The 27,598-nt window shown below is 39.4% G+C and overlaps 1 protein-coding gene across 50 annotated transcripts; it reads right to left on the bottom strand.

The window, feature by feature from the left end:
- Positions 1 to 695: 695 nt before the first annotated feature.
- On the bottom strand, positions 696 to 26,866 carry AGFG1 (ArfGAP with FG repeats 1). Of its 50 annotated transcripts, none has more exons than XM_088669043.1 (15): positions 26,386 to 26,866; positions 23,977 to 24,070; positions 18,833 to 18,948; positions 16,759 to 16,921; positions 15,949 to 16,102; positions 13,203 to 13,322; positions 12,547 to 12,636; positions 11,576 to 11,779; positions 8,327 to 8,510; positions 7,477 to 7,556; positions 7,135 to 7,227; positions 6,172 to 6,219; positions 4,538 to 4,690; positions 2,975 to 3,066; positions 696 to 2,595 (listed from the first exon to the last, which is right to left on the bottom strand). In XM_088669043.1, exons 1-15 carry the CDS (start codon positions 26,550 to 26,552, stop codon positions 2,536 to 2,538), a joined length of 1,818 nt encoding a protein of 605 aa, XP_088525169.1. In that variant the 5' UTR covers positions 26,553 to 26,866; the 3' UTR covers positions 696 to 2,535. The 50 variants fall into 50 exon arrangements, with proteins under 50 accessions (XP_088525169.1, XP_088525171.1, XP_088525170.1 ...); XM_088669045.1 differs by having other exon boundaries at positions 8,414 to 8,510; XM_088669044.1 differs by having other exon boundaries at positions 12,562 to 12,636.
- Between the last annotated feature and the right edge of the window lie 732 nt (positions 26,867 to 27,598).

Genomic DNA, 27,598 nt, shown 5'->3' with positions numbered 1-27,598 from the left:
CAAAAGTAGTGACTGGTGGTTAGAAGGATTAAATCTGCATGAGGAAGAAATTACAAATCTCAGCTATTACTTCAATGGAAATTGCAGCCCTCAGCTGCTTTACAGCTAAGCAAGATAGGAGACGGCATCCCCCATCACAGCATTCTCATACGATGTTCGTTTTGGCTCTGTGGTCAAATGTGTGAAGTCTGCATTTAGGTACTAATTTTTGCTTTCCATTTCCTGATTTGAGGAATGTGATTTCCTGATTTGAGGTATGTGAGGGTGACAATCATACAAAGTAGATATTTTTTAGAGCGCCCCAGAAGTTTATTGTGAACAATATAATGGGAGTTTGGTCCAACTTTACATAAGGGAATTAAACTAGCCAGAAAATATCAGTTTATTTTACCCTCTTTTTACACTCCTCATTAAGAAGAGTTCAAATAAGATGCAGCAAAAGCAGTACTGGGTGGGGTACATTTCACTGCCTTGGTTTTTTTCTGGCAAGCAAAAAACTGTGCATTGCCATAGTTTAGCTAATTCTTGAACAAAATATTCTGTCTGCTTTATAAGTCAACTCCCTTGGAAAGTCTACATATTGAATAGCTGTTTCCAAAAATCATGTTCATACTGCCTTTTGATCCTAGGTAGAAAGCAGCATTTACCATCTCACACCGTTAAACTAAACGAAAGAGAAACAACTGTATGCCAACTGTAGTAAAATACAGAACTTTTGTTTATTACCATTACAGAAGCTTAGAGTCAACGTATTAAAGTAAAACCCTCTAACCTTCAATGAGTATTGTACAAAATACACAGGATATGTTGAGCAAACTGCTGCTATGATTCAAGTAGTCACAAACTATCGCAACAGGTGTCCAGCCTCTAACAAGGCCTATTAAGTTCTTGCACCCTGTCATGGAGACCTCAAAATAAGTTTAACAGAAACCTCGGGCAACATCCAACATTCTGGATCTGTTAATGCAGAGTTGTCCACTTCCATAATATAACTCTTCCTTCTTCTTCAATGCAGTTCTCTGCATGCTCTCAAAATCAGCTCTGGTTTGGAGGACTCTCCAGAGTAGATTTGGGAGGCATGAAGAGGAAAGGGAAGGCCTATTGCACAAGCAGAGTTCTGCTTGCAGTGCATGGGATACCGGCCTAGATCAATAAATCAAACAATGTGTGTCCCACCAGAGTGGGATTCTTCATGAATAGAATTGAGCAAGAAGTTAAGTAGGTTCTATACTGCCCATCTAAAATCAGATTAGCTATAGTGTTCAAAATAATGACGTTGATATTTTGATATTTTCCATGAGCCACAGAAAATGTCGCATGAGCTCCAGAGTAAAAAAGTGGGCATCTCACTGAAAGCAATTAGTATCTTAAGTGAGATACTTCAAGACAACAGGGCTCATTCCTTTCCCCGCTACTCCTTTCCCCATTCCTCTGTTTTTTACAGAGCTTTCCTTCCTCACTCCAACAGTCTCAGCCCTACTCCTGCAGCTCATTGCAATGCAGTGGGACTCAGTTTTCCCATCATGTAACCTGATTTGTAGATGGCTTCTCCACTCTACTGCTCACTGAGAGGTGGCAGGGTCTCTTTATACAAACACACCTTTTGGATCCCCCCCAAATCTTTTCTCCTCTCAGGGCTCACTGTGTCATCTTCTCTTCCTCCTCTTTCACACAAACTATCAAAGAGGAAGCGACACGTGCGGCTGACTGGTCTTGTGATATCTGTAAACCTATATAATGTTGTGCACAGGCTGGGGTTCCCCGCACCAGCTTTATTGGTTGATCACCAGGAGATTTTTCAACATTACCAAAAGCAGCTGTGGAAACGCACCCTGGAAGGATTCCTAAAGATTTAACAAAATTGGTTAGTGCAAATGCCGACAAAGACAAACACATTTTTTCCTAATATTTATTTTTTTCCACCTGCAAACTGTAGCAAAACATGATCAGCTTTATTATGCAGACAGGTATCCCTCTACATTATAGAGAATTTAGGCATGTATAAATAGAAGAGCTCTTTAGGAAAGGAAAAACACTTCAAGAAATGAATAAAACCTTCAATTTTGAACTCATAACTCCAAACAGCAATGGTTAAAATGATGTAGGCCATTCATTCCAAGAGATACGACAGCACCTTAAAGTGACTGATCTATTTCCCCCAGTAACGTTTTTCACATAACAATGTGTTAAAAGTTACAAATACTGATATGCACAAATAACTAATTCCTAAGGAAAAAATATGTACAGTACTGCAGCATAATGAATGTGGTATCTGCAATAACTTATTAGCCAATTTTAAAATACATGATACCATTAACATTCTCCTGCCAACGCACAGATAAAAAGATGTTTCCATGGCCCCTGTTTTGCACATTACCTGGTGTTTCTTGGTTTTAATACACAATGCAGGCTTTTTTTTTTGAAAGAGTTCTCTTGTGTTTAAAGCTAAGATCAGTGAAACAAGACAACAGTGCAAGAGGCGCAGAGATGTTGTGTGATCACATAAGAGTTCTTTTAGGTAAAGTGTCTATAAGGCTATAAGAAAGGATTGGTTGATGAGCTTCCTGTTGGAAATTGCCCTGCTGGTCCACCTGCCTAAAGAAAACAAAAGAGAAGTCTCACACAAAAAGCCATATGCCAAGCATGCCATCTGGACAAAACTTAATTTTTCCATTTCCTCTAGATGGGCCAACTGCCTATAATACACTTTTAGCAAAGGCACAAGAGGAAAAGAGCTAACAGCATAGAGCAAATATACACAGATGAGTGTGTAAAACAGGATGGGGAGGTGAAAGTTTTGCTTTTTTGTATGCCTTTGGAATCAGCTATGACTCCAAATATATAAAATTACAAGCATCAAGAGCATGCCCCCCTGCTCCATTCCAACTGAACTGTCTCATGAATCCAAGTCAATAATGACAGAAAAAGTTACCCCCTGATCTAGATGACTACCATATCATCAGAGCTCACTTACCATAAAAGGATTACTAGATACTCCAACAGCTGTAACTTGCCCAAATGGGGTTACTACTGGTTTTGCCTGTCCAAATGCAGCAAAGCCGGCTCCTTTGTAATAAAATATCAGAAGTTAACTTTAGACTGGTAACCAAGTATCACACTATGCACATACTCTGCTCTTAGCAATTAAATTCAATACAATTATCTGATCCCAATCTAAACAATGGGACTTAATCACTTAGTTGACTTGCTTCCCTACTGCAGTTTTATTCAACAAAATCATGTCAATTAAAAATACAATTTGCACTGCTCTCTGTGTGCTCAGAAGGGTTTACTACAGGCTTCTTCAACCTCGGCCCTCCAGATGTTTTGAGACTACAATTCCCAGCATCCCTGACCACTGGTCCTGCTAGCTAGGGATCATGGGAGTTGTAGGCCAAAAAGATCTGGAGGGCCGAGGTTGAGGAAGCCTGGTTTACTAGAACCATCTTAGTATCTCTTGTGCCCAGTGCTTTAAGGCTGGGATCCTAGGTGTGTCTGAAATATAAAAATACTAGCTAGCAAAGCCTATGAAACATGCATCTTTTTCTGACATAAAGGCACATTCAAACTTCATGGTACAGTATAGAATTATGCAGAAACTACGTTTCTACTTAATCATGCAGTAGTACAGTTGCCAGATTCTTTAAGTGAAAAGATTCAGAATATCATCTTGAATACATTCCCTGTGTTTGTTAAGTAGCAACTTAGGTGTGATAACCTGGTTTTGCTAGGGCCAGACACAACTTATTTAGAAATTATAACACACTTTTCCTTTTACAGTGGAACCTTGGGTTGCGGACGTAATCCATGATGGAGGCACGTCCGCAACCCGCAGCGTTCGTAACCTGCAGCGCTGCATCTGCGCATGCGCGTGACGCAATTTAGTGCTTCTGCACATGCGCAAGTGGCGAAACCTGGAAGTAACCTATTCCGGTACTTCCGGGTTTCCCCTGGTCTGCATCCTGCAAACACGTAACCTGAAGCATTTGTAACCTGAGGTACCACTGTAAAAGGAAAGGAAGGCTAATAAAAATTATTTGCACAATCAAAACAGTTCAAGCTAGCAGAATAAATTTCACAACAATTGTTTCTGTGTCTAAGGACAAAGAACATGAGAATATAAAATACGCTGCTCAGGTGAATCGCCCCCACCCTCCTCCCTGCACAAACGTTATACAGTGGTACCTCCTTCGTTCCGGAGGTCCGTTCTTAACCCGAAACCGTTCTTAACCTGAGGCGTGTTTTCGCTAATGGGGCCTCCCACTGCCGCCGCGTGATTTCTGTTCTCATCCTGGGGCAAAGTTCTCAACCCGAGGTACTACTACTGGGTTAGCCGAGTTTGTAACCCGAAGTGTTTGTAACCCGAGGTGCCACTGTACCACCAGTGATATTCTGAAGCAGCAATGTAACATTCAATTGATGTTACACAGGACAGGCAAATTCTCTTGAAATAAACAGTCTCAACTTCCAAGACGTTCTTAAGCTACTATTGTATACTCCCATCAGCTAAAACAAAATGTAACATGCAAGCATTTACCATTTGGTTGCTGAGTGAAAGCAGCCTGAGGAAAGGCTGCCTGGGCTGGAAATGCAGGCTGCTGGAAGTTACCACTAAAGCTAGTAGGAAGACTGTATGAGGCAGTTGTTCCAAATCCTGCAGGCATGCTCATGGATGCTGTGCCAAATGTTGCTGCTGGTAAGGGAAATGTAAGCATTCAATTATTTTTGAGCTATGATTTTTCTGTGAAGTCACGCATATCCTCAGAATCCCTTATGAAGCAGCCAGTCACATGGCTAGCCTTAAAACTATTATGCTTCTGGATTTTCTAAGAACATGGCCAAAAAATTGTTGATCATGTTCCTTTTGACAACATAACATCTGCCAGTATCTCTGCCTAGATATTTCCAAATGTTTTTTTTAAAAAAACAGAACATGGAAACTAGATGTAACACGCAATCGTGATGTGATTTTCAGTGAATACAAGTAGACAGAAATTATTTAGAGGGGACAAAAATACAAAACAGGCAGCTAATTTCAAGATAAAAGGGGAGGAAAGGCACCTAATTTCAAAAGTGCAAAGGAACCATTTAGCTCCGTAATTCAAGAGCACTTTCAGAAATAATTTAACAAGGAAAGAATGAGCAGAAAGCATTAGAACTGCACTGTTGCTGTTCACTGAGGTGCAAACCACTATTAAATTCTGTTCAATACACAGTAGTTGTCAAGATTCAAGAGCAGCTTCATTGGCTACCTCAGTGAATTTTTTTACTCTGACAACTGATCTATCTGCCCTTTCAAACTGATTTTTGAGGGAGGTGCTACTCAAGAAAACTCTTAACCTTGGTCACAGTAAAGAAAAGAAAAATATTTTTCAATGGCAGCACTGCATGTGAAACAGTCTAGTAATTAATTTATACCTAATATTACTAGACATATAAAAGTCTCACAAGAATTTCTAGAACATTATTTTACTGAACCAGGAACTATTTTTGCTTTATTTACAGATTTAGAATGACGCTTCCAAGGAATTTGTTGCTGAGATCTGGCACAGATTTATGTCATCACATCCATCAATAGTTATGGCTAGCCAGGAAAGACATGGCATAAGAGTTAACGGAAGGGAATTGTGGAATAAGGAGGCCACACATGACTAGAAAAATAGACAAGATACAAATAGTGCACTGACAGAACTTACACAAGCTACTATTAGCAGAGAGGATACTTAATAGTGAAGCTTGCTAAAACAGCAAAGCCAAACACATTGTGGCAAAATGGTTTGGCACTATTACTCATTTCACTTGAGCTACTATGAACACAAGCTTCAAAACTCCACTCATTTTAAGCACCTACTAATGTGACCATGGACGTAAGATAACAATTTCCGCTTACAATCCTAAACGCACTTACTTGACAGCAAGTCCCAATGAAATAAACGGCATGTACTTTTGAATATGTGTGTTTAGGACCGAGGTGTAAAATGTATTAAGATTTACACCAAGTCATGTCATCATGTATTTCAGGTGCATCACCATCCATGCCCACTCCATTTCAGAATATGGAAGGAGGGTTGAAAAAGTCGTACATGCAGAGAAACCAGTAACTGGCAATAAGCTATCACAAGCAAATGGACAGTTAGCCACACGAAGCTTATATAAAATGTGGCCACCTACCAAAGTGAGCCTGAGGAAATATATGAGAGTGCATTCCTCCTGAGAGGCCTTATGGGAAGTCACAAAGAGACCAGACAGTGTCAAGTGATTTATAAACAACTTCTCGCAGAAATATTTTTGCATGATAAAATAGCCAGTATTAAAGCACCATTTAAAAATTCAGAATACTTAATAGATAGAACTTGTCAAATTCATTCCTCTAATACAGAAACTATACAAGTTTTAATGTGCATAAGGGCCCAAAAGCCGCAAGGATAAATGTGTAAATTTTATTACATACATTATATATGTTAAATGAACTACAAAGCTTAAGTGTTCTAAAAGTAGCAACACAATGCAAATGTATGAAACACAAATATATAAACAATTCAATTTATACTTTAAAAAGCAGGAAGTGGAAGATTTTTATCTGGACTTATCTATGTTCCCTGCTCCTAATTGTCTGTCCCAGATTGATAAAGCTACAACAAAAGCACAAACGTCTCCCCACTTACGCAAATTCAACTCACATGTGACCGCGTATATGCATGACACTGGGAAATAATTAAATAAATTGATTTCAACCACAAAAAGGTGTAAAAAAGAGCAGGAAAACTACAAAAATTGTGCAAAAAGAACAGGAAAATGGCTAGCAATCCCATGAGCCTTTGCACCAACCTATGAGGCCTGTGGAAAGTTGAGTTTAAGAAAGGAGGTTTGTAGGGAGGTTTTTCAAGGGTTTCCAGAGGTTTAGACAGTGTTTACAGGCTTCTTAGATGCTGCTCCCCACTCTATGCAATTTCATGTATATGTGTGGTCCCCGGGAACATAACCCACGCATAAGTGGGGAGACGCCTGCATTTGATTTCATAAGAGCTTAACTATATTTAGCATGTTAGTCTGCCTCAAAGTTAAAATCCTATAGTACGAGGGTAAACATTAATTGCTATCAAACAAATGCATAGCATGTTTTCTTTTTCTAACCTGTTGCTGCTCTGCTATTGGTTTGGAATGGGTTCGTTGAAGGTGCTACTGCGGCTACAGGGGCAGCCACAAATGGATTTGTGGATGGTGTTGCTGAAAAATTAAGAATGGACATTTTTAACACACTATACATCCCTCAAATTGCCTATCAAAAGAAAACAGTATGATAACTCCTATGTTTAAGACATATTTTTATCATTTCCTGGTTAAAGAGCCTGGCACGGCTAGGCACATTTGCCTTCAAGATGTAGAGCATAGCTACTGGAACAGAAAAACTGGGGTTGTGCAGCTGGATCTCTCAAACACAAGTTAGCAATATGGCTTAGTAATATTTTACAATACCTCCAAATTGTGCAGGAATGCTTGATGACGCAGGCTGTGTCTGTGTATTAACACCCACTGGTACTGTTCCAAAAGCATTACTGAAAATAATTCACATTCATCAAGATCAGAGTCATTTACTTAACAATTAAGGCACCTATAGCTAATTACTGCATGTGAAAACATATGAGGCTGTTAAATCACATTTTTTTGGGGGGGGGAGTTGGTTCCATTTTGTTCAACTTAAACCACAAGTCAAAAGCTAACTGGTGCTAGATCAGAATTTGTTTTCCCCAGTAACCAAAAGTAGTTACAGCAGTTATAACAAAATAAACTTAGATACGGTTCAAGCAGAAACTTGCACTTCTAGACAGCTACAACAACAATATATTTAATTTCTTTTGACATGACTAGTACCAAGTTTTGCAAACCTCTCACTATGAAAACATTTGAACCAATTATGCCATTGTAACCAATAAAAATATTCATACAAATGGCTTATCCCTGAAAACAATTTAAAGCAATCCTAATTTTATCTTGGAAGTAAGCCTCACTGAACTCAACAAGACTTAATTCCAAGTAAGTGTCTATAGGAATGCAGCCCTAAAGCACTGAGAATACTGGAAGTGTTTTCCCCTTTTGCCTACTTTGAGTTGGTGATACTTATAGCTTGTTTAAAACCTCTCATCTGAGTAAACCAATCTACCTCTTCATCCTCCCACTGAAGCCAAAACTCCAAATGTAACTGCAATTTTTAAACTATGGGTTTTCACAAAATGTCTGCACTTCAAAATTGTACCATTTCATTTATTTATTTTTTGCCATTTGTAAACATGATTGGTTTACAACAACTTCTATCAAGAAAGAGTACCTGCTAACATTACTGGTGGAAGTATATGCATTACTAGAGGTTGCTGTGGAGCTGAACACACTGTCTAATTCTGCTAGAGCTGCATACTTGTCTGAAGATGCACTTGGCTGGCTTGGGGCTGACACAGCGGGACCAGCTGGTACTGTATGGGCAGCACCAAAGCCACTTCCTGGCTCGCTACCACCTAGGAAGAAAGAGACCAGATTAAAAATTCACAGAGTCGATTTCTTTAGAGCTTAAGTTAGCAATAACTGAGATGACATTTTTGTTGAGCAACCTACTATTGGAGAGTTGCAACCATGCTTTTTCATTTTCTTTAAAATCAGAGAAAGTCATGCTCCCAACAAATGCAAACCTTCTCCATGGCTTTATTCAACGTATTGTATCAAACCAAACCTTGTATTCACCTCTTTTTCAGAAATATGAACATTAAAAGAGAGTCCCAAGTCAGGAGCCCTTTCTTAAAGTCACACATGGACATAGGCTGGCCTGTTCAATGTAATACAATCAGGTCATGTAAGAGCAGCATACATGTTAGGAATGCAATGTGGATGCTTGCTTTAACTGCTATTCATATGTAGAACCTAAGTAATCAGATCAAACACTACCTCCAAAATCTCTTTGGTAGTGTGAGACAAGTGAAGAGTCACTGCATGTGAATGGTTTGTTACATGGTAACAGCCATTCAAAGTGGACCCTTTTATATTTAATATCTAGAAAATAAAAATATGATCGACTAAGATATGAAAAGAAATTGTGGCAAACTCCAGCATCACACAACCAGGCTTCTGGTTATGCAACAGGCCTTCCGCCCTGCTCCCTTTGTCTGCTCCAGAGCGTCCTTGAACCCTCCAGAGCAAGTTTGGAAGGCTCACAGGAATTAGAAATCCCATTGCATAATGGTGTTTCTTCTGCTGACACACAAACACCACTGGATTTTGCCCTAATAAATGTGCAGCATTTTTTGTATCCATGTCTAGCATATTACAACTTTAATATGATACTGAACAAAGAAAATGAAACCTACATACCCAATAATCAATTACATTGCTTACATCCCAAACAGTTCAACACAAGTAATTCTCTGTAGTGTTAAATTTCTAGCATCATCAAAATCTTAAAAAATTAGAGTACAGTTAAAGGCTGTAAATTTTTGCTTAGGATACATCCTATAAAATATGGCGGTTAAGTATCCCACATTCACAAGCCTTTGAGTCCTTAACCTCAATTAGAGGGTAGGTTACTAAAATTACTGAGCTTTATTTTATAAGTTTTTATCCTGCAGATTCCTTCAAAGGACCCCAGGGCGAGTGTATCCAATGCTGGTCCTACTCAAAGTAGACCTGTTGAAATTAATGAATATGCCCAATGTAGGTCCATTGATTTCCACTGGTCTACTCTGAGGAAAAACTTAGTTGGACACAATCCACTATTTGAGAGCCCAGTGACATCAGGATGAGGCTTCTGCTAGTTTCCTCATTGTTAAGAGGCTTTTTCCTAGCTTAGCTGTAGGAAATAAAGAAACTAAATGGTTGCAGAGCTAGCCAAGCCAAAGCTGATATTAAAACTAACAGTTAACTTGTACTATTATCCTTTTTTATTTATTTATTCATTTATTTATACACCACACCCCTCATACAAAATATCAGGGCAGTGTGCAACAAGGTCCACAAACACAAAAAGCAGAAGGCATTTTAAAATGAATACAGCAATTTTATATTTTTAAGATATATTTATAACCCTAAGCCTTTCTTCCCCCAAACTGCTTATAAATCATAATGGGCTAATGGAGTATTTCTGATTCTTAGTGGACCCATAGTTCTAGGTTAATGAGAAATTTATCCCACAGAGGTCTTGGAACTTATTTTGAAATACTGTACTGCATTCCAAACACCTCCTTTATTAGAGATGTTCAACTTTAGGCATATTTCTACTTTATTTGAAACTCAATAGAATTTATAAAGGGTATAAGAGAACCAAGAACCAGTGTGGTGTAGTAGTTGTAGTATCAACTTAGGACTAGGAAGATCTATTCTGCCATATCCCCATTCAGCCATCAAGTTCACTATCTGATTTCACAATCTTTATTGATTTATACCTGGGTGTCTTACAAAGTTAAAATTACAATAAAACAATTTAAACAACCCAACTCACAAGGTTGCAATGGGAGGCAAGGAAGCAGGAGCAAGAGATCCATCTGTGCTACCCTGACCTCCTTGGAAGAAAAGAGGGACAGAAACTCTGGAACATTGTACCACATGAAGTCAGCTAGTCATTTATTTCTGGATATTGCAGTTTTGGTGCACAAATTTCTGAATGATGGTGACAATTCAGTAACTGTTATGAATGGACTTTTCTACTCTGGGTTTTTAAGATTGAGGGGAACCTGGCTGGATGGCCCCTTTTGAACTTTAAGGCTACTTTGCCTTTCTAAAGGGTGAGATATAATAACTGCAACACATAAATCTCCACATCATGGTAAATAGCAAGTTCATTTTTATAACTACATCAGAGGGTTTTTTATGTATTGTGGATCAAAAATACATTGTGACATTGATACAAAAAAGCAGGGAAAGTAGAAGAAAAGTCTGAAAAAATATTCAGGTTCTAAGATCGCTATTTCTAGCATCACCGACTTGACCACTTTTTGAGTTCTCTGATGGCATTAACTACACTGAAAGAGATAGATTTCCTTGGAAGCTTTGTCCTCAGTCAAATCAACTGAGTCATCACCTACACACACACAGACATAACACCACCAGATAATTGACAGAATATAAATGGTGCTCTGGATCCTGGTGTGGAGGAAACTGAATAGAGTAGGGACCACTATTACTGCACTAACTTTCCTTTTCTAGATCCACATTGCTTGTACGACTGCCAGTGTATCACATTTTCAAGCAATAGGCTATCAGTTTATATGGTGTATAACATTCAGAAACATTTTTAGGTAAACAATCAAAACATTTTAATTTCTTCAGACTTTAATTATTTTTAGTTTTTATTTTGCTGTCTATTTGTTTTTAGTTTGTTTTTATAGTGGTTTTACTGTTCTCATTTTTTTTATTGTATCAAGATTTTAGGGGGTTTGGTGTTTTTTTGCTGCAAACCGCCTTGGGAGCCCTTAAGGGGGCCAAAAGGTAGTCTATAAATGTTTTCATAAATAAATGTCTACTAGAACATCACAGAACACTACTACTGCCAAGATAAATAGTGTAAGAGAACAGGTCAAAGAATAAGAATTAGTACCTTGCCCTGTGCTGAAGATATTATCTAAATTAGCAAGAGCTGCATATTTATCTGCTGACTGGAGGTTCGGTTTATTCACTGCAGCTTTACTGGCTGCAGTTGTGTTGCTCTGAGAAGCACTGAAGGCTCCAAAATCAGCACTGGAGGATTTGGGGAAGTTATCAAAGTGTGCAAAGTTAGCATTCACTGATCCAGCGCTCCCACCTGTAACAAAATAAGTTAAACATGATGGATACTTTCAAGCTCAATGAATGTCTCTTCAAATACTATTGGTGGCCATGTGTGGATATGTTTAAAGAGTCACAAATTTCAAGAAGCTTCTCCTATGGCCAGGTCTTAACTTGGTTAAAAAAGCCAATTTTTATATCCAAAATCTAAAAGCCCTAGCTTACCAGCGCTATAGCAGAATGCTGCAGGAGTAGGTGTCGCAACAAAGGCTAACCTCAACGATTCACATAAGCAGCAAGTATTTTAATATTGTATCTCCTGCTGCAAATTTAGTTAAATAAGAATTCCTTTGACTAATCATACTTTGATTATTTCTGACAGGGAAGCAGAAATATCAAGTTAAGAGGTAACCACAAAGGATCCTGAGGCTTTACTGTGACCTTAATTTCTTTCTTCCCAGGGACTACTGTTGTGGGCATCCCACATCCTATTGCTATCTTTGACGAGCTAAAATTTCAATCCTTAATACCTCAAAACTCCAATTATGAGATACTGACCAGGTTTTATATAGCTATCATTAAGTTATTTGATTCTCATAAATGCTGATAATTCAGTGACATTTTCAATTTGCAGGAAAAAGAAAAGCATTTTAACTTTGACCCAACTGTTTATATTACGAAGTCTCAATCAAGTGCTGTTCTACAAGCTAACATCTTTTAATTCAATGGCTAATAAGAAAAGCTTGACATGAAAATGAAAAAAAAAAAAAAGGAATTGTAAATGAAGTGAGCTGAGTTTCCCACCTTGGTGGAACTTACTGCGCACAGCCTGGAGAGGGAAAGCGGAAGTAGTAAATTCACCAAAACTGCAGCTAGATGAAAGCGTTCTGAACGCTGGACAGCCAGAAATTGTGTGAGGGGTTAAAGTTAACAAAAGGGAAAAACAAAATTTTAAAAGAAAATCTTAAGACAACACACTTACAAAAGGAAAAGGAAAAAAGAAAATAAGTCAGCCATAGATCAAGACAAGCAAACATTATACAACATGACCAAAATTAAAGAAAAAGCAAAGCAGTAGCCCTTACACATGAGATTTTTTTTGTTATCGAAAATGTACTTGTGCTACATTAAATTAGTTTCTTTTCTAGTTGCAGTGTATTTATCACCAACTTGGAATATGGAAAGCAGTATTTTTTAACTTAGCCAATATTCTACAGTGCCAACAAACATGACACAAATATTTCATGTGTAGGGATAATTAAGAAGCTACAGGGCAAAAACTTCATGCGAGAAAAAAGCACAATCCACACCAAACAAAAGGCAGCATTCATTACAGGTTTCCCCAGAGCTTCAAAGTGTGTGTGTTAAAGACAGCTAGATGAAGAAAAGAGTTAAGATATTCTAAATTGTGTCCAGATTAGTTTACATTAAGAAAGCTAACAATGTTAGAGCATTTCTACCTGTATTTTGGTGCTGAAAAGCAGACTGACTTGCTGTGGGGAAACCACCAAAATTACTCGAACCACTAGACTGTCCAAATGCATCAAAGTTTGCAAAACCTGCATTTGCAGAGTTCTGCGCTGTAAATTGCAAATGAACAAAACATGTTAATGGTATGAAAACAAAAAATAGGTCATAAACTGAATCAGATTATGGCAGGCTTTGAGGGTAGCAAAGCTGCACCTCAAACATGCCACTGACATAAATTGTCACTTATGAAGTATGGACAAATAATTTTGAAAACATAACCTCCAAATGGGAATATAGTTATTTCCTTGGGATCTGTGCAAGATACATGGAACTGATGTTTGTCTCTCATGCTGGTCCGCAACACAGAAAATATCACTTCTGCTTATCACAATACCTCCAAACACACATTTTTTGTAATTGATAATAAATAAGTTGCAATTTTTTCTATTTCTTTTTAAGAAAAACAAATTCAAATTCCAGCTCATACAATTTGGAGTAAATGTTCTTTTAGGATGTCATCATATTGCAATACTATACTCCTGGTCTCAGTCGGATAGAGCGATATTTGTTCACTGCTACTACAGCATCCATTTAAGCCAGCTTCATCTTGTATTGTGGTGATCTTACAACATTTTGGCTGACATACAAAGCAGGCTGCAAGTTCTGTGCATCCAAGGCTTTTGGTGTTTCTTAAACAGAAAATCTCCATGCCACATAGAAACATCTTTTGAAACTGTGAAGGAGTTTCATAAGCATCGTGCAATATGCCATGGAAAGTAAGTAACTCCACTGGGTATACACAAGACCCTTGAGCTCACCTAAGGTAGCTCTCTGGGTCCTGGCCTTTGAGAAGCTACTAAGCCGTAAAAGAAGACAAGACAGCCAATATAAATTTTAAGAGAAAAAACCAAATGGAAGGGCAAACAACACTGTCAAATATTGGGCCAAAAGAAATTAGGATTTTTAGTATTTCCATCACTTTACAATATTGAGAATGTAAGGCAAGTAACAAAATGCGCACATTACAAAGTTGTCCATAGACACAACAAAGTTAATCAAAGTTTGAATATATTGTTCCTATAATCACTTCCAGATGCATGCAATCAAAGGGTTAACTAGTGAGTTGAAACCACTCTGAAATTCAGCACCTTTTTCTGTTGTTCCTTTAGGACTGCCAGATCACAGAGGTTCAGTAACAATAGAAAACAGAATTCATAGAATTCCCATCAGGGCCTGGGCTTGGAAAACTTTTATCACCCTTGGCACTCTCAATTCTAGTTTCCAGCCCTCAAAGCTTTTCTTGCCTCTTCCCTTCCACCAATCATGCACCATTGCTTCTTTCTTCAGTAGAAAGTATCCAACTTTATTTTCCTTTGGTTCCTGCATTATTTGTTACTCCTTTTAACTACCCTGACTTTTCATAAGTCTGATATGCACTCCTTTCTCCTTCTGCCACAAAGCACATTGTTCTCTCCTCATGCAAAATCTCCACCTAGCCTCCCCTCCTGGTTCTTCTCTTAGTTCATTGCTTATGCTGCTCCTTTCATCTAACCTCCTTGCTTCCGAGTCAAAATCCCTCAGAGGTGTTGGGAAATGCATGCAAGCAGTGGCCAGACCCAAATGTTAGCAGTCAGACAAGCATTCACTTATAAAATTGTACCCAATTCACCTACGATCCATATATTTAATTCCTCACACGTACACACACAACAGAGAGAATGGACGAGGAAGAGGGAAGTCCTGAGAGGGAATTCCCGAGAATCAGCATGGAATTAGAAATCCCAAGCAGTTAGTATGCATTCTGTGCTTACTGCTCACTTCCCTTGCTGACCAGTGATGAAGAAGCTTCTCTTCCTCTACTGACAGCACAGAAGTACAGCAAGCTGCTGGAAGAGGGACGGAGCAATTCTCCAGATCACCTGTCTCCCTCTGCAGTCAGGACATATAAATGAAACAAGCATGGGACTGGGCCATGTAGAAAGCATCTAGATGTGATACAAGCCTGATTTGGCTCAAGGTCTGGCAGCTCTCCACCCATTCTGTAAAGGCCACTCACCACAGAATGCCACACCAATACATATGCATAAAATGCAACCAATAGTACTCATTTCCCATACATAACTATTTGCATAAACAGAAGTGAACGAATAAATTGAGAGCTGGTATAATACATTCAATTATACAAACTGTCAAGTTCTTGATTATCAGGCTACTCAGTAAGTAATCCTTTCAACCTTCCCTTTGCAATATAAGAATAATGACCTACCTTACAAGGTTGCTGTAAGGATTATTGAGAGAATGTATGCAAAACACTATGAACAATTTAATTGTAGATTTGGTATTCCATATAAGCTATACTACCAGTACAGTACTAAATTCTCAATTTATGATCTTAAGATAATAGATTGGAAGGGCCAGATGTTTAAAACAATAAATAGTGCCCAATTTCAATGAATAAGGTTTTTATAATGGTGAGGGACTGCCATTTTGCCAGTTATTTCAGAATTAAGACAGGCCAATCAGTTCACTTTTTCAGACTAAGTTTCCTGCTTACATTTAACAGTAAAGGGAAAGTGGCAATTTCAGTTTAACAGCTAAGTGGAAAATTTAACCATTCTTTACTGAAGCAAATTGTGCAAGAAGTTTTTTTTAACTAAACAAAACTATATTATGTGCATTTGTTCAATATCAGTTATCAGTAACAAATCCAGGAATGGAAAAGACTACCGGTATTACCTGTATGACTGTTGAAATGTGCAAAATTAGCAAAATTCGCTGTGGCTGTGGAATGAGGAGCAGGAGCAGCAAATATGTCTGAACCAAGGTCAGAGAGAAGATCAAACTGTTTCTTTTCTTGTGACTGTCCTTGAGATCGATTTACAACAGGAGACTGTAAACAACAAGTTAAAGTTGGCTAAACAAACATGAGAGACCAATCCAAGGTTTTATTCCTGATGTGGAAGGACACACCACTTTTATAAGCCAATTTACTTTTCACCCAGATCAAGTTATTCTATCTGATAATGCACTAAGGGATCTGTGCAACCATTCCATCCCTCTAACACTCTGCAAGTAGAGGAAGGTTTCGACTTGGCACAGAAAGAATAACAAAGTTGGTGCCAGGAATGCCTAGCTGGAGAGAGCATTCCTCAGACAGAGGTCCACTGCTATAAAGGCCCTTTGTCATCATGCTGTGAACTTCTCTCAGAGGGGGTAACTGTAGGGCCTCAAATATTGACCTAAGAGTATGGTTGGGTTCATAGCAGGAGAGGCATTCTGTCAAATATTGGAGTCCTGAGCCATGTAAGGCTTTGCAAGTTTAAATGAGCATTTTGAATTAGGTCTGGGAATATATAGGCAGCTAATCCAGCCAGCCAGAATAGCAGTTATATGATACAAATATCTAAGAGAAGAGATACGAGTGCTGAGCAAGCAATAAGGCTGGTTGAGACTCAGCATGGCTAAAAGAAATGAGAATAGGAGGAAAAATCAGAAATTCAGGAGAACTGTAGGGTGTGAAAGAACAGGTTTTGCCCATCTACTCACTTGTGTAGGTGTGCTCTTATTTAAGTGCAGTGCCGGTGCAGACTCTCCGAGAAGAGATTTAAGTGGCTTGACTTCTGGAGTACTACTTGTACTACTAGCAGAGGAGCCAGATATAGATGCATGGACAGATGCCACAACTTTTGCTTGTTCTGGTGGAACATACCTAAGACAAATATATATTACAAATTTAATAGACATAGTCCCAATATCTCTTGTTAGCAGAAAGAGAACCCAAAGTTACTTTTCCAAGCACTACAGCAGGCCACTGAATGAGCTTCATTCAGGTGGTCTTGGTGTGTCTGTGGATTTGTGGCTGAAGATGGGAGGTGGCAAAGTCATTCCTTTAAATACGTATATTGATTTCTAATTATATTTTATGGCTTTTATTTCTCATATTGTATTAAAATTGGAATTCTATGAATTCAAACTGTAATAAAATACTGTAAGAAACAAAAGCAGCAATTAAAATTAAAATTAAAAATCATATAGCATCTAACACAGTGTATTACAACTGTTAAATTGGGCAAAAAAATCATTAAGTGGTCTGTCAAGAACCTCGGCAATTTTCAAGTCATCCAGGGGGTGGTGAGGTTGGGAACCACTGCACTATAGCAGCTACAACACAGAGAAGCCGCCATGCAAAAACAGTTTCAACAAATCTCCCCATGGCAGTCTTTTTATGATAAGAGACCCCAGAGTAGAACAGTTATTTCACAAGGCTAGTTCAATTCAATTCCAGTTAAGCTACTACCACCAGTTGTCTGCCCTAGAATCTATCTCAAATACTCTGATAACTTGCCAATCCTGGCCTTAAGAGTATAAAGTAATTAATGAATGGAGGCAGTGGGCAATATCATCTAACAGTTTCAGAACAATTTCTGTAACTGTACAGTTCTTAATGTTTATGTCAACTGCTGCTAAGGTGCGCTAACCTCAAGAAGAGCAAATCAAACATGCTGCACATTTTGGAATGTGTTATAAAATTTACAGTATTTTGGCAGCATACAAAACTTTAAGGAATTCATTGAATGGTACACTAAACAAACTAAATTCTCAGTTAATGCTACTGACATTTTTAATCCCAAACTGAAGTATCCCCAAGGCCTGCTGCTCATACAAGACTGTTTCCCACATCAGTGTCTATTTCATCAAGGAAAATTCAGTGTTCATTGTGTATATACAGGAATATACAGAAAACCTGTACATCTCTTTAACTTAACATACACCTGCCAAAGAGTATGCTTTTGTCATGTTTTCCACCTTTGTGGAAGCAATATGTGTGTAATAAATTATTTTGCCACATAAATAGTGGGGAAAGGAAGCTGTCTCCTGCCACAGAAGACCACTGGTTCAGCTAGCTAGGTTTATCCTGGCTGGGAGAGGTTCTCCATTGTTTCGGAAGGGAGACATTTCCTGCCTCAACTGGAGGTAGTAGGTAATGAACCTGGGGCCTTCTGCATGCAAATCAGATGCTCTACCAGAGCTATGTCACCTCTCCTCCAAAAAGTCCCATCACTGTGATTTGAATTTGCAGTCTTAACCTTCCTCCTGCTTCTGCCCAGTACCTACAGACTGGTTTATTCAATCATAGGCACTGTCAAGAAGCCTGCCTGAAAGTTATGACAAAAAGAGAACGCATGCACCTATGCCACAAGAATTGCTTCCTGGCAAATTTTCCTTTGTCCAGTCTTACCCTCAATACTACTTGATGGATAGTTTTAGAATACCCTACTCCTTGTGGTCAGGAACAATTGTTTTGTATTCTTTGGGAGAAGTGCCAACCCTCATGCTAACCCAAGCCCAATGAAACATCATAATAAAAAAGGAGAAGAGGAAGTAGTTCCAGGGCCCTGAGAGGAATAATATCTAAGATAGTGACCAAGATTTGGCAATTAGAAATGAGAAATGAATCGTGGGAAGTTATCTTCCTGCAAAGCATCCAGACAAAGTAAATAACAATACAGGTAAGAGCATTTATTAAATTATAGTTATACTAGCAAAACTAAGAAACACCAATTTTAGCAACAACAAAAAAGTTGTTTTAAAATACTAGCAAAATAAGGTGTCTACTGACCATCTTTTCTTTTCATATTTTTCTTGTAAGAATTCCTTGACCTTTTGAGGATCCCTGAAGTCTGGAATTGCTGATGATCTATCATCAAATAATCCTAGCCAAATCTGTTTACACACCTTGTGAAGGAAACATAATACTGCATTAGGTTAAATTGATTTCAACTTGATCATTTAATTCATATACACAGTGCATACATACACTTACCAAGGAGTTAAGTCTCACTGGGTTCAACCAGGTTACTTTCAGAGTAAGCATTTATAGGTGTGCATTGAGACACAGTAATCTGATCCTGCTATGCATACCTGCAAGGCCATTTAGCTCCTCTACAACAGTAACTATTTATATCAAGAAGCAGAACAAGCATTGTGCTTAAGAATTTACTGATGTGCGTATCAGTGCTTTTTATAAATCTACATCCATTTCATGACAGTATAATTGTTTAATATAGTATCACCAAAACATGTAACAGAAGTTCAGTTATTCTTATCCCGCATTTCAATCCAAACAAATGCCCCTAAAACAGTTTACAACAGGTTTTTTCCCGAATAAAAATCTGCATTTTACAAATTACATCTTTAATCGAGAGGTTTTGTTTCAAACCTTTACATACATTTCTGTAAAAATGCATCTAATTTTTATTTGTAATTCAAGACCTTGAATGCCTAAATTACCAGTAATACAAATGATTAATTGAAAAATGCATTGTAGTCCAATATATAGAATTTGGTACAAAAAGGTTTCCGAAACAAACTATACAGTTTTCAAACTGGTTATGGCTTCCTAGAAGAGGTGGCCAATGGTCATTTTTTTTAAAAGGGTGCAGATTAGGTGTTGGGAGCACACAAAAGCCTTTTGACATCACAGAATCACATTATGGGAGTGGTCTGTAAGAAAAAAATGTGTTGTTGTTTTTTTTAAAAAACTAAATCTTTTTTAAATGGATAAATTTAAAATTGGGGACACAAAAGGCCTTTTGGCAAAACAGCAACACATAAGGAGATCCACAGGACATAAAAATTTTTTAAAGTGTATATATTACATCAGAAGGCAAAGTGGTTGCTCAGTTCATTGCGATAGGACAATTGTTACATAAAGATGAATAAATGTGTTCAGGGATAAGGGCATCTATTTCTTCTCTGTTACATTACTTCCCTCCTAACAAATGCAAAGAAACTGGGATTTTGCATGGAGACTGTTGTTGCCAGTCTGCATTTAACAGCAATGATGAAAATGAGGATTCCCATGCGTCACCCTGACTAATATAAACCAGGAAGTTGGCCAGGAACACCTAGCTGCCTAAGTGCAGGCAGGAAGGCACAATAATTTAATTTTCTTTCCAGAAACCAAATATTAGCACTAAGCTTAAGAAAATTCTCAATAGATTGTTGCAAGTTAATGGATAACACAGGTAGAGAGCTATAAACTGTATATAATCTCAAATCCTAGCAAAAAGTGAACCAATTTAAATTAAAGCAACTAAGTTGTTAATGTACTGAAAAGCATGTTTTGATTTATAAAAGCTTCCTTGTGTGCACTCCAGCTATTTTCTTGAAACACACTTTCCACAGTTGATGCAAGTATGGAATGACTGGAGTGACAGTTTAGCTTTCATTCAAGATGCAACTGCACATTATTGATTATGCAGACTGATTAAAAACCTATATCCCAGTATTTTCCAGCTTATGGCACAGAGCTCATTTGAATAACTTCTAGTTAAAAATAGGTAGTTTGATACACAATTACAAATAAGTCACATTTCATTAATCTGTGGACTACTCTGTATGAAAACAGTTTGGTAATAAAAATAATGAACATTTCAGAATATGCCATACAATGAATGAATAATGTATATTTTGCAGCAGCCAATTACTAGATTTACAATTTGACACAGTGACAAAGCAGAACTATAGTACAAACAAAACTTGCCACAGGAAGGATTTTGAAACGGTGTTCCTGAGTAAGCAAGCAGTAACTTGTATTCAAAAAATACCCTAATTCCTTTGTCTTAGTCACTGATCTATTGGCTAATACATGCTTCCTAGAAATGCCAAAGCTGAAAGCATTAGTCCAACACAATTTTAGATACTCCATAAATAATAATTGCACTTCAGTCAGGAATTACTTGCTTGGCTGCCTTTATAAGACATTTAAATATTCCCTCTATACCACTTTCATTTTACTTGATTACATTCTATTCTATTTTTACAGAAAATGCCTCACTCCTGTTTTGTAAGCATAGTAATTCATTATGGCGCAGTATCTCTTCATCTGCAGCAGTTTATTCCTTTGCAAATATGGTAATGGGAACAACTTTTGTGTATCACACAATAAAAAAATATTAAGTAGACAAAAATAAATTTATCAAAATGTAAGGTGAAACTTGAAACTTGTCAATTATTTGTGTAAGGAATTGCTCCAAATACCACAACTGCTTACAGGGACCCTTTAATAGTTTCTGCATCTTTCAACAGTAACTTATGACCACAACTGCTCATATTACATTTCCGATAAACAAGAAAAATATAGAGAAACAAGAAAAATATACTGATTAGCCTGGTCCCAAGAGGATATAAATGCCCACTTATTTTTCACCACTTCGTTATGGGTTTAAAGAACTGATCTCCCACCACTACCTTTTTCCTCCACTTTCCTTTTGTGGCTTAATAAGTGCCCTTCTCTCTTTTTAACTGATGTGAGCTACTCTGGGAGCAGGAAGCAGAAAACTAGAGTAAATGAACAGTGAAGTCCCCCAAGGATCAGTACTGAGACCTGTGCTTTTCAAGTTGTTCATAAACTATATAAAGTTAGTGGTGAGCAGTGAGGAGGCCAACTTCCACAGGGTTGTTAAAACAGGAAGAGATTGTGAATGGACAATAAAATGGCAAATGCAATTCAGAGTAAACAAAAGTAAAGTGACGCATGTTGGGGCAAAAGAAAACCTGCATCTCTCATATATGCTTATGGGGTCTGAACTGGCAATGACTTCAAGACCTTGGGCTTGTATTGGGTAACTCTATGAACATGTTGACCCAATGTGTGGTAGCTGTGAAAAATGAAAATTCCATGTCATGGATTATCAGGAAAAGCATTCAAAATAAAACTGCCAGTATTATGCCATTATATGAATCTATGGTGCAATCACATTTAGAATACTACATACAGTTCTGTCACCTCACCTCAAAAAGGATATTGTGGAGTTGGAAAAGGTCCAGAAAAGGACAAGCAAAGTGATCAAGAGGATAGAGCAACTCTATGAGGAAAAGCTGCAGCACATTAGACTTTTTTGTTTGGAGAAAAGGAGAGTAAGAGGTGACATGACAGAACTTTATAAAACTATCCATGGCATGGTGAAAGTGGATAGAGAAGAGTTTTTCTCCTTCTCTCATAACCAGTGTTAGAAACTGGGATTGAAAAACTAGGAGCCAAATGTCTCCTGGGACCTGGGTTGTGAGCGCCCAAATACGGTAGAATGTCTGGTCACCACTGGGGGCAGGGTCAGCAACACTTTTTATTTATTATTTTGATAAGCATGAATTAATACGCAATTCACATAAGTGACACATTGTTAATATCACATTTTAAGCAGAAATTGTTAACACCTGTTTATTTTTGTGTTTACAATAAAAATATTGGTACCATACTTCAGTTTTCAAAACATTCTACTCTTTATTGTTAAACTCCTTAACATATACTTCAAAGCTTCAAATCACATACATTTCAGTAATCCTTGAATGTCAGCCAGGTGCAAAAAATGGCACCCAGACTTTTGGAGGTGCTCGCAAATGGAGACTCTTTAGATGCAAAATGTGCCTGGCACCCTGCTAATTTCAAACCCTGTTCATAACACCACTACTCGTGGACATCCACTGAAGCTGAACCCTACTTCTTCATACAGTACTTAAAAATTGTAACTGGTTCCAACAGAATACAGTGATGGCCACCAACTTGGATGGCTATAACAGACTATTAAGAGTTCATGGAGGACAAGGCTATCAACAGCTGCTTGTTCTACTTCCGTCAGAGGCAGTATGCCTCTGAATACAAGTTGCTGGGAATTACAGGTGGGCGGGTGCTTCCCAAAGTCACCTGCTTGGGCAGTGTGAGCAAGATGCTGGACTAGACAGGCTACTGGCCTGATTCAGCAGGCTCTACTTAGGTTCTTCTTTCCCCCAGGATTTTCCATTTTTATACTGCAAAACCATTACATTTTCTGGTAATTTCGAAGATCCCACATGCAGCAACTTCTTACTTTCTCCCTATAATTAACATATGGCAAGTTACTGCTGCATTGTGTAAAATGGATGGGAATTAAGTGATTTGAAGAAAGACAACTAATCTTTAACAGGCAGTTCTACCCACACTGAAAAATGTACCACTGCAGTATTTTGAACAATAAACAGTTTTGTAGAAGAAAAGGGAAAAAGAGTAACAAATACAATTGGCACAAGGCTATGAGACATCAGTCCTGCTGCAGAAACCAATTTGGAGGGGTCTGAAGTTTCATAGTTCTCAAATACGGTACTATTTTTTTTTGCTACATATAGCAAATAAAATTTCAATTCTCATTTTCAGCATGGGAGTGGCTAACCTTTTCTGCCTCGGGGGCTGTATTCATCCTTGGCCATCTCTCTAGGGTGCATATGCTAGTGCAGGGTTCCCCAAACTTGGGTCTCCAGCTGTTTTTGGACTACAATTCCCATCATCCCTGACCACTGGTCCTGCTAGCCAGGGATGATGGGAGTTGTAGTCCAAAAACAGCTGGAGACCCAAGTTTGGGGAACCCTGTGCTAGTGGGTGGGTTTGGCCACACTCCTTCACACACAAGATACACCCTCACACACAACCCCCAGTTGGTCCACAATCAGCTCAGGATGACCGTCAATGCATTCTCCCCACTGATCAAGTGATCAATCTGATGACAATTTGCAATTTCTATGACCACCCTGCACCATGTCTACTTAACACTCCATTTTTACCAACACCAAAATCAGTGTGGTTTATAGGGCAGAAAAACTTGCTTGGGGACTTCATTAGTCCAAGAGTTAACAATCCCTGAATTAAAGGCTTCTATCTTCTTGAACAAAGATAAATCACATTCATCTGATGACTATTTATTCCCTTAAAAACAAGTCTGTAATACTTACTTCATTCCCATGTTTCTGCAGAAATTCTATTTCTTGCTGTGTGAATGTAGTCATGGAAATGGACTTCACTCTGTGAGGTGGATTTAAACCTCGTCTATAAAACAAGGAAATTGAAGGAAGTCATTCTAGAAACTTTTCAAGAAGAAAATAAAGTTCTACTACACCTTGAAGCTACAATTGGTCAAAGAAACCATACTAGCTCTGAAGAATCTTGGGCATGAAAGAAAATTGCCATTTTTTCAGTGTTAGTACTTATTTTGGAGTACATATCCAAGAGCGGTGAAAAGGTTAGGCCTAATAAGAATATCAGATCTCAATTCCATAGTTAGCCCTTTCTCTTAAGGACATAAATCTTTTGAAGGGACTAAGGAACTGGATGGTTTAAAGTACTGTACTTTGTAAAGATAGATTCACCTGTTTGCCTTGAATCTGTGAAATTTTCTCCCTATTTACCTACTTAAGATCTGGAAAGCTAAAAGTGTTAGATAACCTGAGGTTTCATATATTATTTTGATCATTACGTGTTTGATGTCTTACTGTGTTCTAATTTGTTGGAAGTCACCCAGAGTGGTTGGGGTAACCCAGTCAGATGGCGGCACATAAAGAAATAATAATAATAATAACATCAAAGTATTTGAAATTTATTTAAGTATCGTATTGCTAGCATTGAAGTTTTATGAAATAGAACCCAAAGGTCTGGAAGTGAGAGGTACTAAATAGGAAACTTCAGCAATACATCTAAGCTACACCTCTGTATAAGGATTACTGCAGGAAGGATTAGTGACTCAATGGAAATAGTGATATGGCTAAAGTTACTTTCATGTGTATTTGTAATGGTGAACTAGTAAAAATCAATTAAGAGTAAACTTTTGAGTACATAATATGGTGCTGACAGCAAGTCTTTTTACATATAATTTTTATGGAGAACTTTTTATATGCACATGTATCTAATTATAGATGGCAAGTGATGGATTCCTTAAACATGGTCACACAGGGAGCACTATAACTTTGGTTCTACAAGTTATTTAGCATAAGGCCTTCCAGAAACTTTCTTTACTATACACTTTAAATTGGATATCCAATTGTCAGTTTGGAACCTTCCATACAAAGCACATATTCCACCTATAGCTCCAATCCAGAAGCAGGTGTCAACAGTTCTGATCCATTTGACAAGTACTGTACCTTCATTTTAGTAACTGTCACAGCTAATCAAGCTCAAACTGTCATGTGCAACACCATGTGGTTGAACAAAACAAATCTTGCAAGGTAAAAAGGATAACATGCTGGAGAAAACTGCAACTGCTTCAAAATGATTAGAGACAGTTTGCAAACCATTTGCACAGCAAGTTTGATATTAATTGGGTTAGGAAAAAAGACCAAATTATGCTAACCAAACAACTGGCATGGTGAACTCAAATCCAGAGGTTAACCAGTAACCATTAATCTGTTTCCTGTTGCAAACCCTCAAGGCAAACTTTTAATGTGCTCAATAAACTCAAACCCATGAAGTGAACACTCAGGCAAAAGTGTGTGTGCCATCTTAATTACACGAGTACCAAAAAAATAAAAATAAAAATGCATCTGTAGAGTATTTGTCAAGCTTCCCCCACCCTTTTTACATACTTCCTGGATTAATATCATAATTGGCACCTGTCCACCTCTAGCCTTTCATATGCTAAGGGAACTTGATCAAACTAGCAGACAAAGTTTGCATCCCTCCTCCTAAAGGCATAGCCCACTTTATATACAGAGAGAATATGCTCGTTAAGACCCTCAATTTTTCATTACCGATATTCCTCCCACTTTGAGGAAATAAAACCCACCCCTTCTACACTTAAACACACCATAAGGGACGCTGGAAGATTCAGCAAGCCCCACACCCTCTATCCTCCACCACATCAGCTTCCTTCTTTTCTTTCCGGGGATCTCTTCAGCCCGGTCTCCCAATTCTCACCCGTACCCATGCGCAGCCTTCTTGCATAGCGGGTCCCTGTCACTCACCCCACCCCCGTTCTCTGCCCAACACCACACGCCCCATTCCTCTCAAAGGGTCTGGCCCAACAATTATGGGGAAAATGAGAGGAGAGGAACGGGGAAAGAAAAACCGGTGCGCCCCCCCAGTCTCGTTTACACTTCAGCCTCTCCCCACCCCAGTTCTCCGCCCACCCCCTACCCGAGACCACTGCCAATTCCCATATGGGATGGGGGTGGGGTGGGAGTCTCCACCAACCCCCCTCCCAGCCCCCCTATTTCTCCTCAGCTCCACCACCCCCCTCCCTCCCATCGCCTGCTTAAAGCTCTCGACTGTTTCCTCCCGCCTGGGAGGAGGGCAACCCATCCTCCTCCTCCTCCTCCCTTTCTCTGTGTCTCTTTTTCTACGTCTCCTCAACTCTCCTCTCCTCAACTCACAGGATGCCGGAGCAGGAGGTACACACGAAGCTGCCCACCGTCATGTCGGTGTAGGTGGGGCCGCGCTGGTCGCAGTCGAAGCACTTGCGGTTGGGCGGGAGGCTGCTCATCTCCCTCAGCAGCTTCAGGTGCTTCTCCTCCTGCTTCCGCTTGGCGCTCGCCGCCATGGCTTCGGAGGCGGCGGCCGGGTAATGTCTGTGTGTGTGTGCGCGCGCGGAGGTATAGAGGCCGCTCCCCGGGCTCTCTCACGCCGGACGGGGAATGAGGAGGGAGGCCGGGACCCGTCCCGCTCCGAGACGCTCGTCGCGAGGGGGACGAGGCTTGGGCCCGCTCCCAACCCCAACTGACGGACCGACGGAAGGAAGGGAAGGGAGGGGGGAAAGGGAAGGAGGGGGAGGGGAGCGGCGTCGGCCCTCGGCAAGGAGGCCGGGGCGGCTGAATGACGAACCGAAGCGGAACCTGCGCGGCACCTTTTCTCTGTAGAGACAAGGAGAGGAGGTGGGGGGGGGGGAGCGAGGAAGAGGAGGAGGCGGCGGCGAGCAGCTCGGCGATAAGCCGCCGCCTGCGCCCTGAAGGCGCCTGACGACGAGCGCCCCCTCCCGCTTGGGAGGATTCTTTCCACGAGCGCCTCCTTCCCTGTTCTATCTCATTCTCCTCCCCCCCCCTCCCCACCCACTCGTCTCTCCCTGTGGGAGACGCTTACCTGGCGTGACCCTGCAGGTGGTTAAAAATAAGTAAATAGGAAAGGAGAAGGAAGAAGGGGGGGGGGGCAAAACAACAACAACCTGGCCCAGTTGTGGGGATCGGCAGGGGGAGGTAGCGAGAAGAGGTCAAATAGAGAAATAGAGTTAGGGAAGGGATGGAGACAGATGGGACAACTGGCGGCCAATAAGCAGCGAATGACCCCGAGATTTTGTCCCCGCAATTTTGCCTGATTTTAATGAAATATTTGACCCGTGGCATGTCTAGTCCATAGTTCCTAGCTGTGACCTGCCAAAAAGGCCCCCAGGCAGGACACAATAGTTCCATAGTCCTCTCCGCGGCAATTTCACAGCTGCTTGTACTGTACTCAGAAGCGTGCAGGATCCGAAGCTGGAGGCAGTATATAGCCACCCCGCTATTTCATTGGTAAGGTAGAGAGAGAAAGGGTGTGTGTATTGCACCCACGCACAGCGAGGATGTGTTCTATGCGAGCAAACCACTACAAGGCAGC

The sequence above is a fragment of the Zootoca vivipara genome, chromosome 5, assembly GCF_965207765.1.
Source record: "Zootoca vivipara chromosome 5, rZooViv2.hap1.1, whole genome shotgun sequence".
NCBI lineage: Eukaryota > Metazoa > Chordata > Lepidosauria > Squamata > Lacertidae > Zootoca > Zootoca vivipara.
The sequence above is the reverse complement of the archived record's forward strand: the minus strand, read 5'-3'. Positions and strand labels throughout refer to the sequence as shown.

Excerpts from the sequence above, each read along its gene's own strand:
- AGFG1 (XM_088669043.1), bottom strand. The coding sequence starts at position 26,552 with ATGGCGGCGAGCGCCAAGCGGAAGCAGGAGGAGAAGCACCTGAAGCTG. Across the intron at positions 16,922-18,832 it reads AAATATGAAAAGAAAAGATG|GTATGTTCCACCAGAACAAG; the intron begins GTCAGTAGACAC and ends TATTTGTCTTAG. Across the intron at positions 13,323-15,948 it reads ACATTTCAACAGTCATACAG|CGCAGAACTCTGCAAATGCA; the intron begins GTAATACCGGTA and ends TGCAATTTACAG.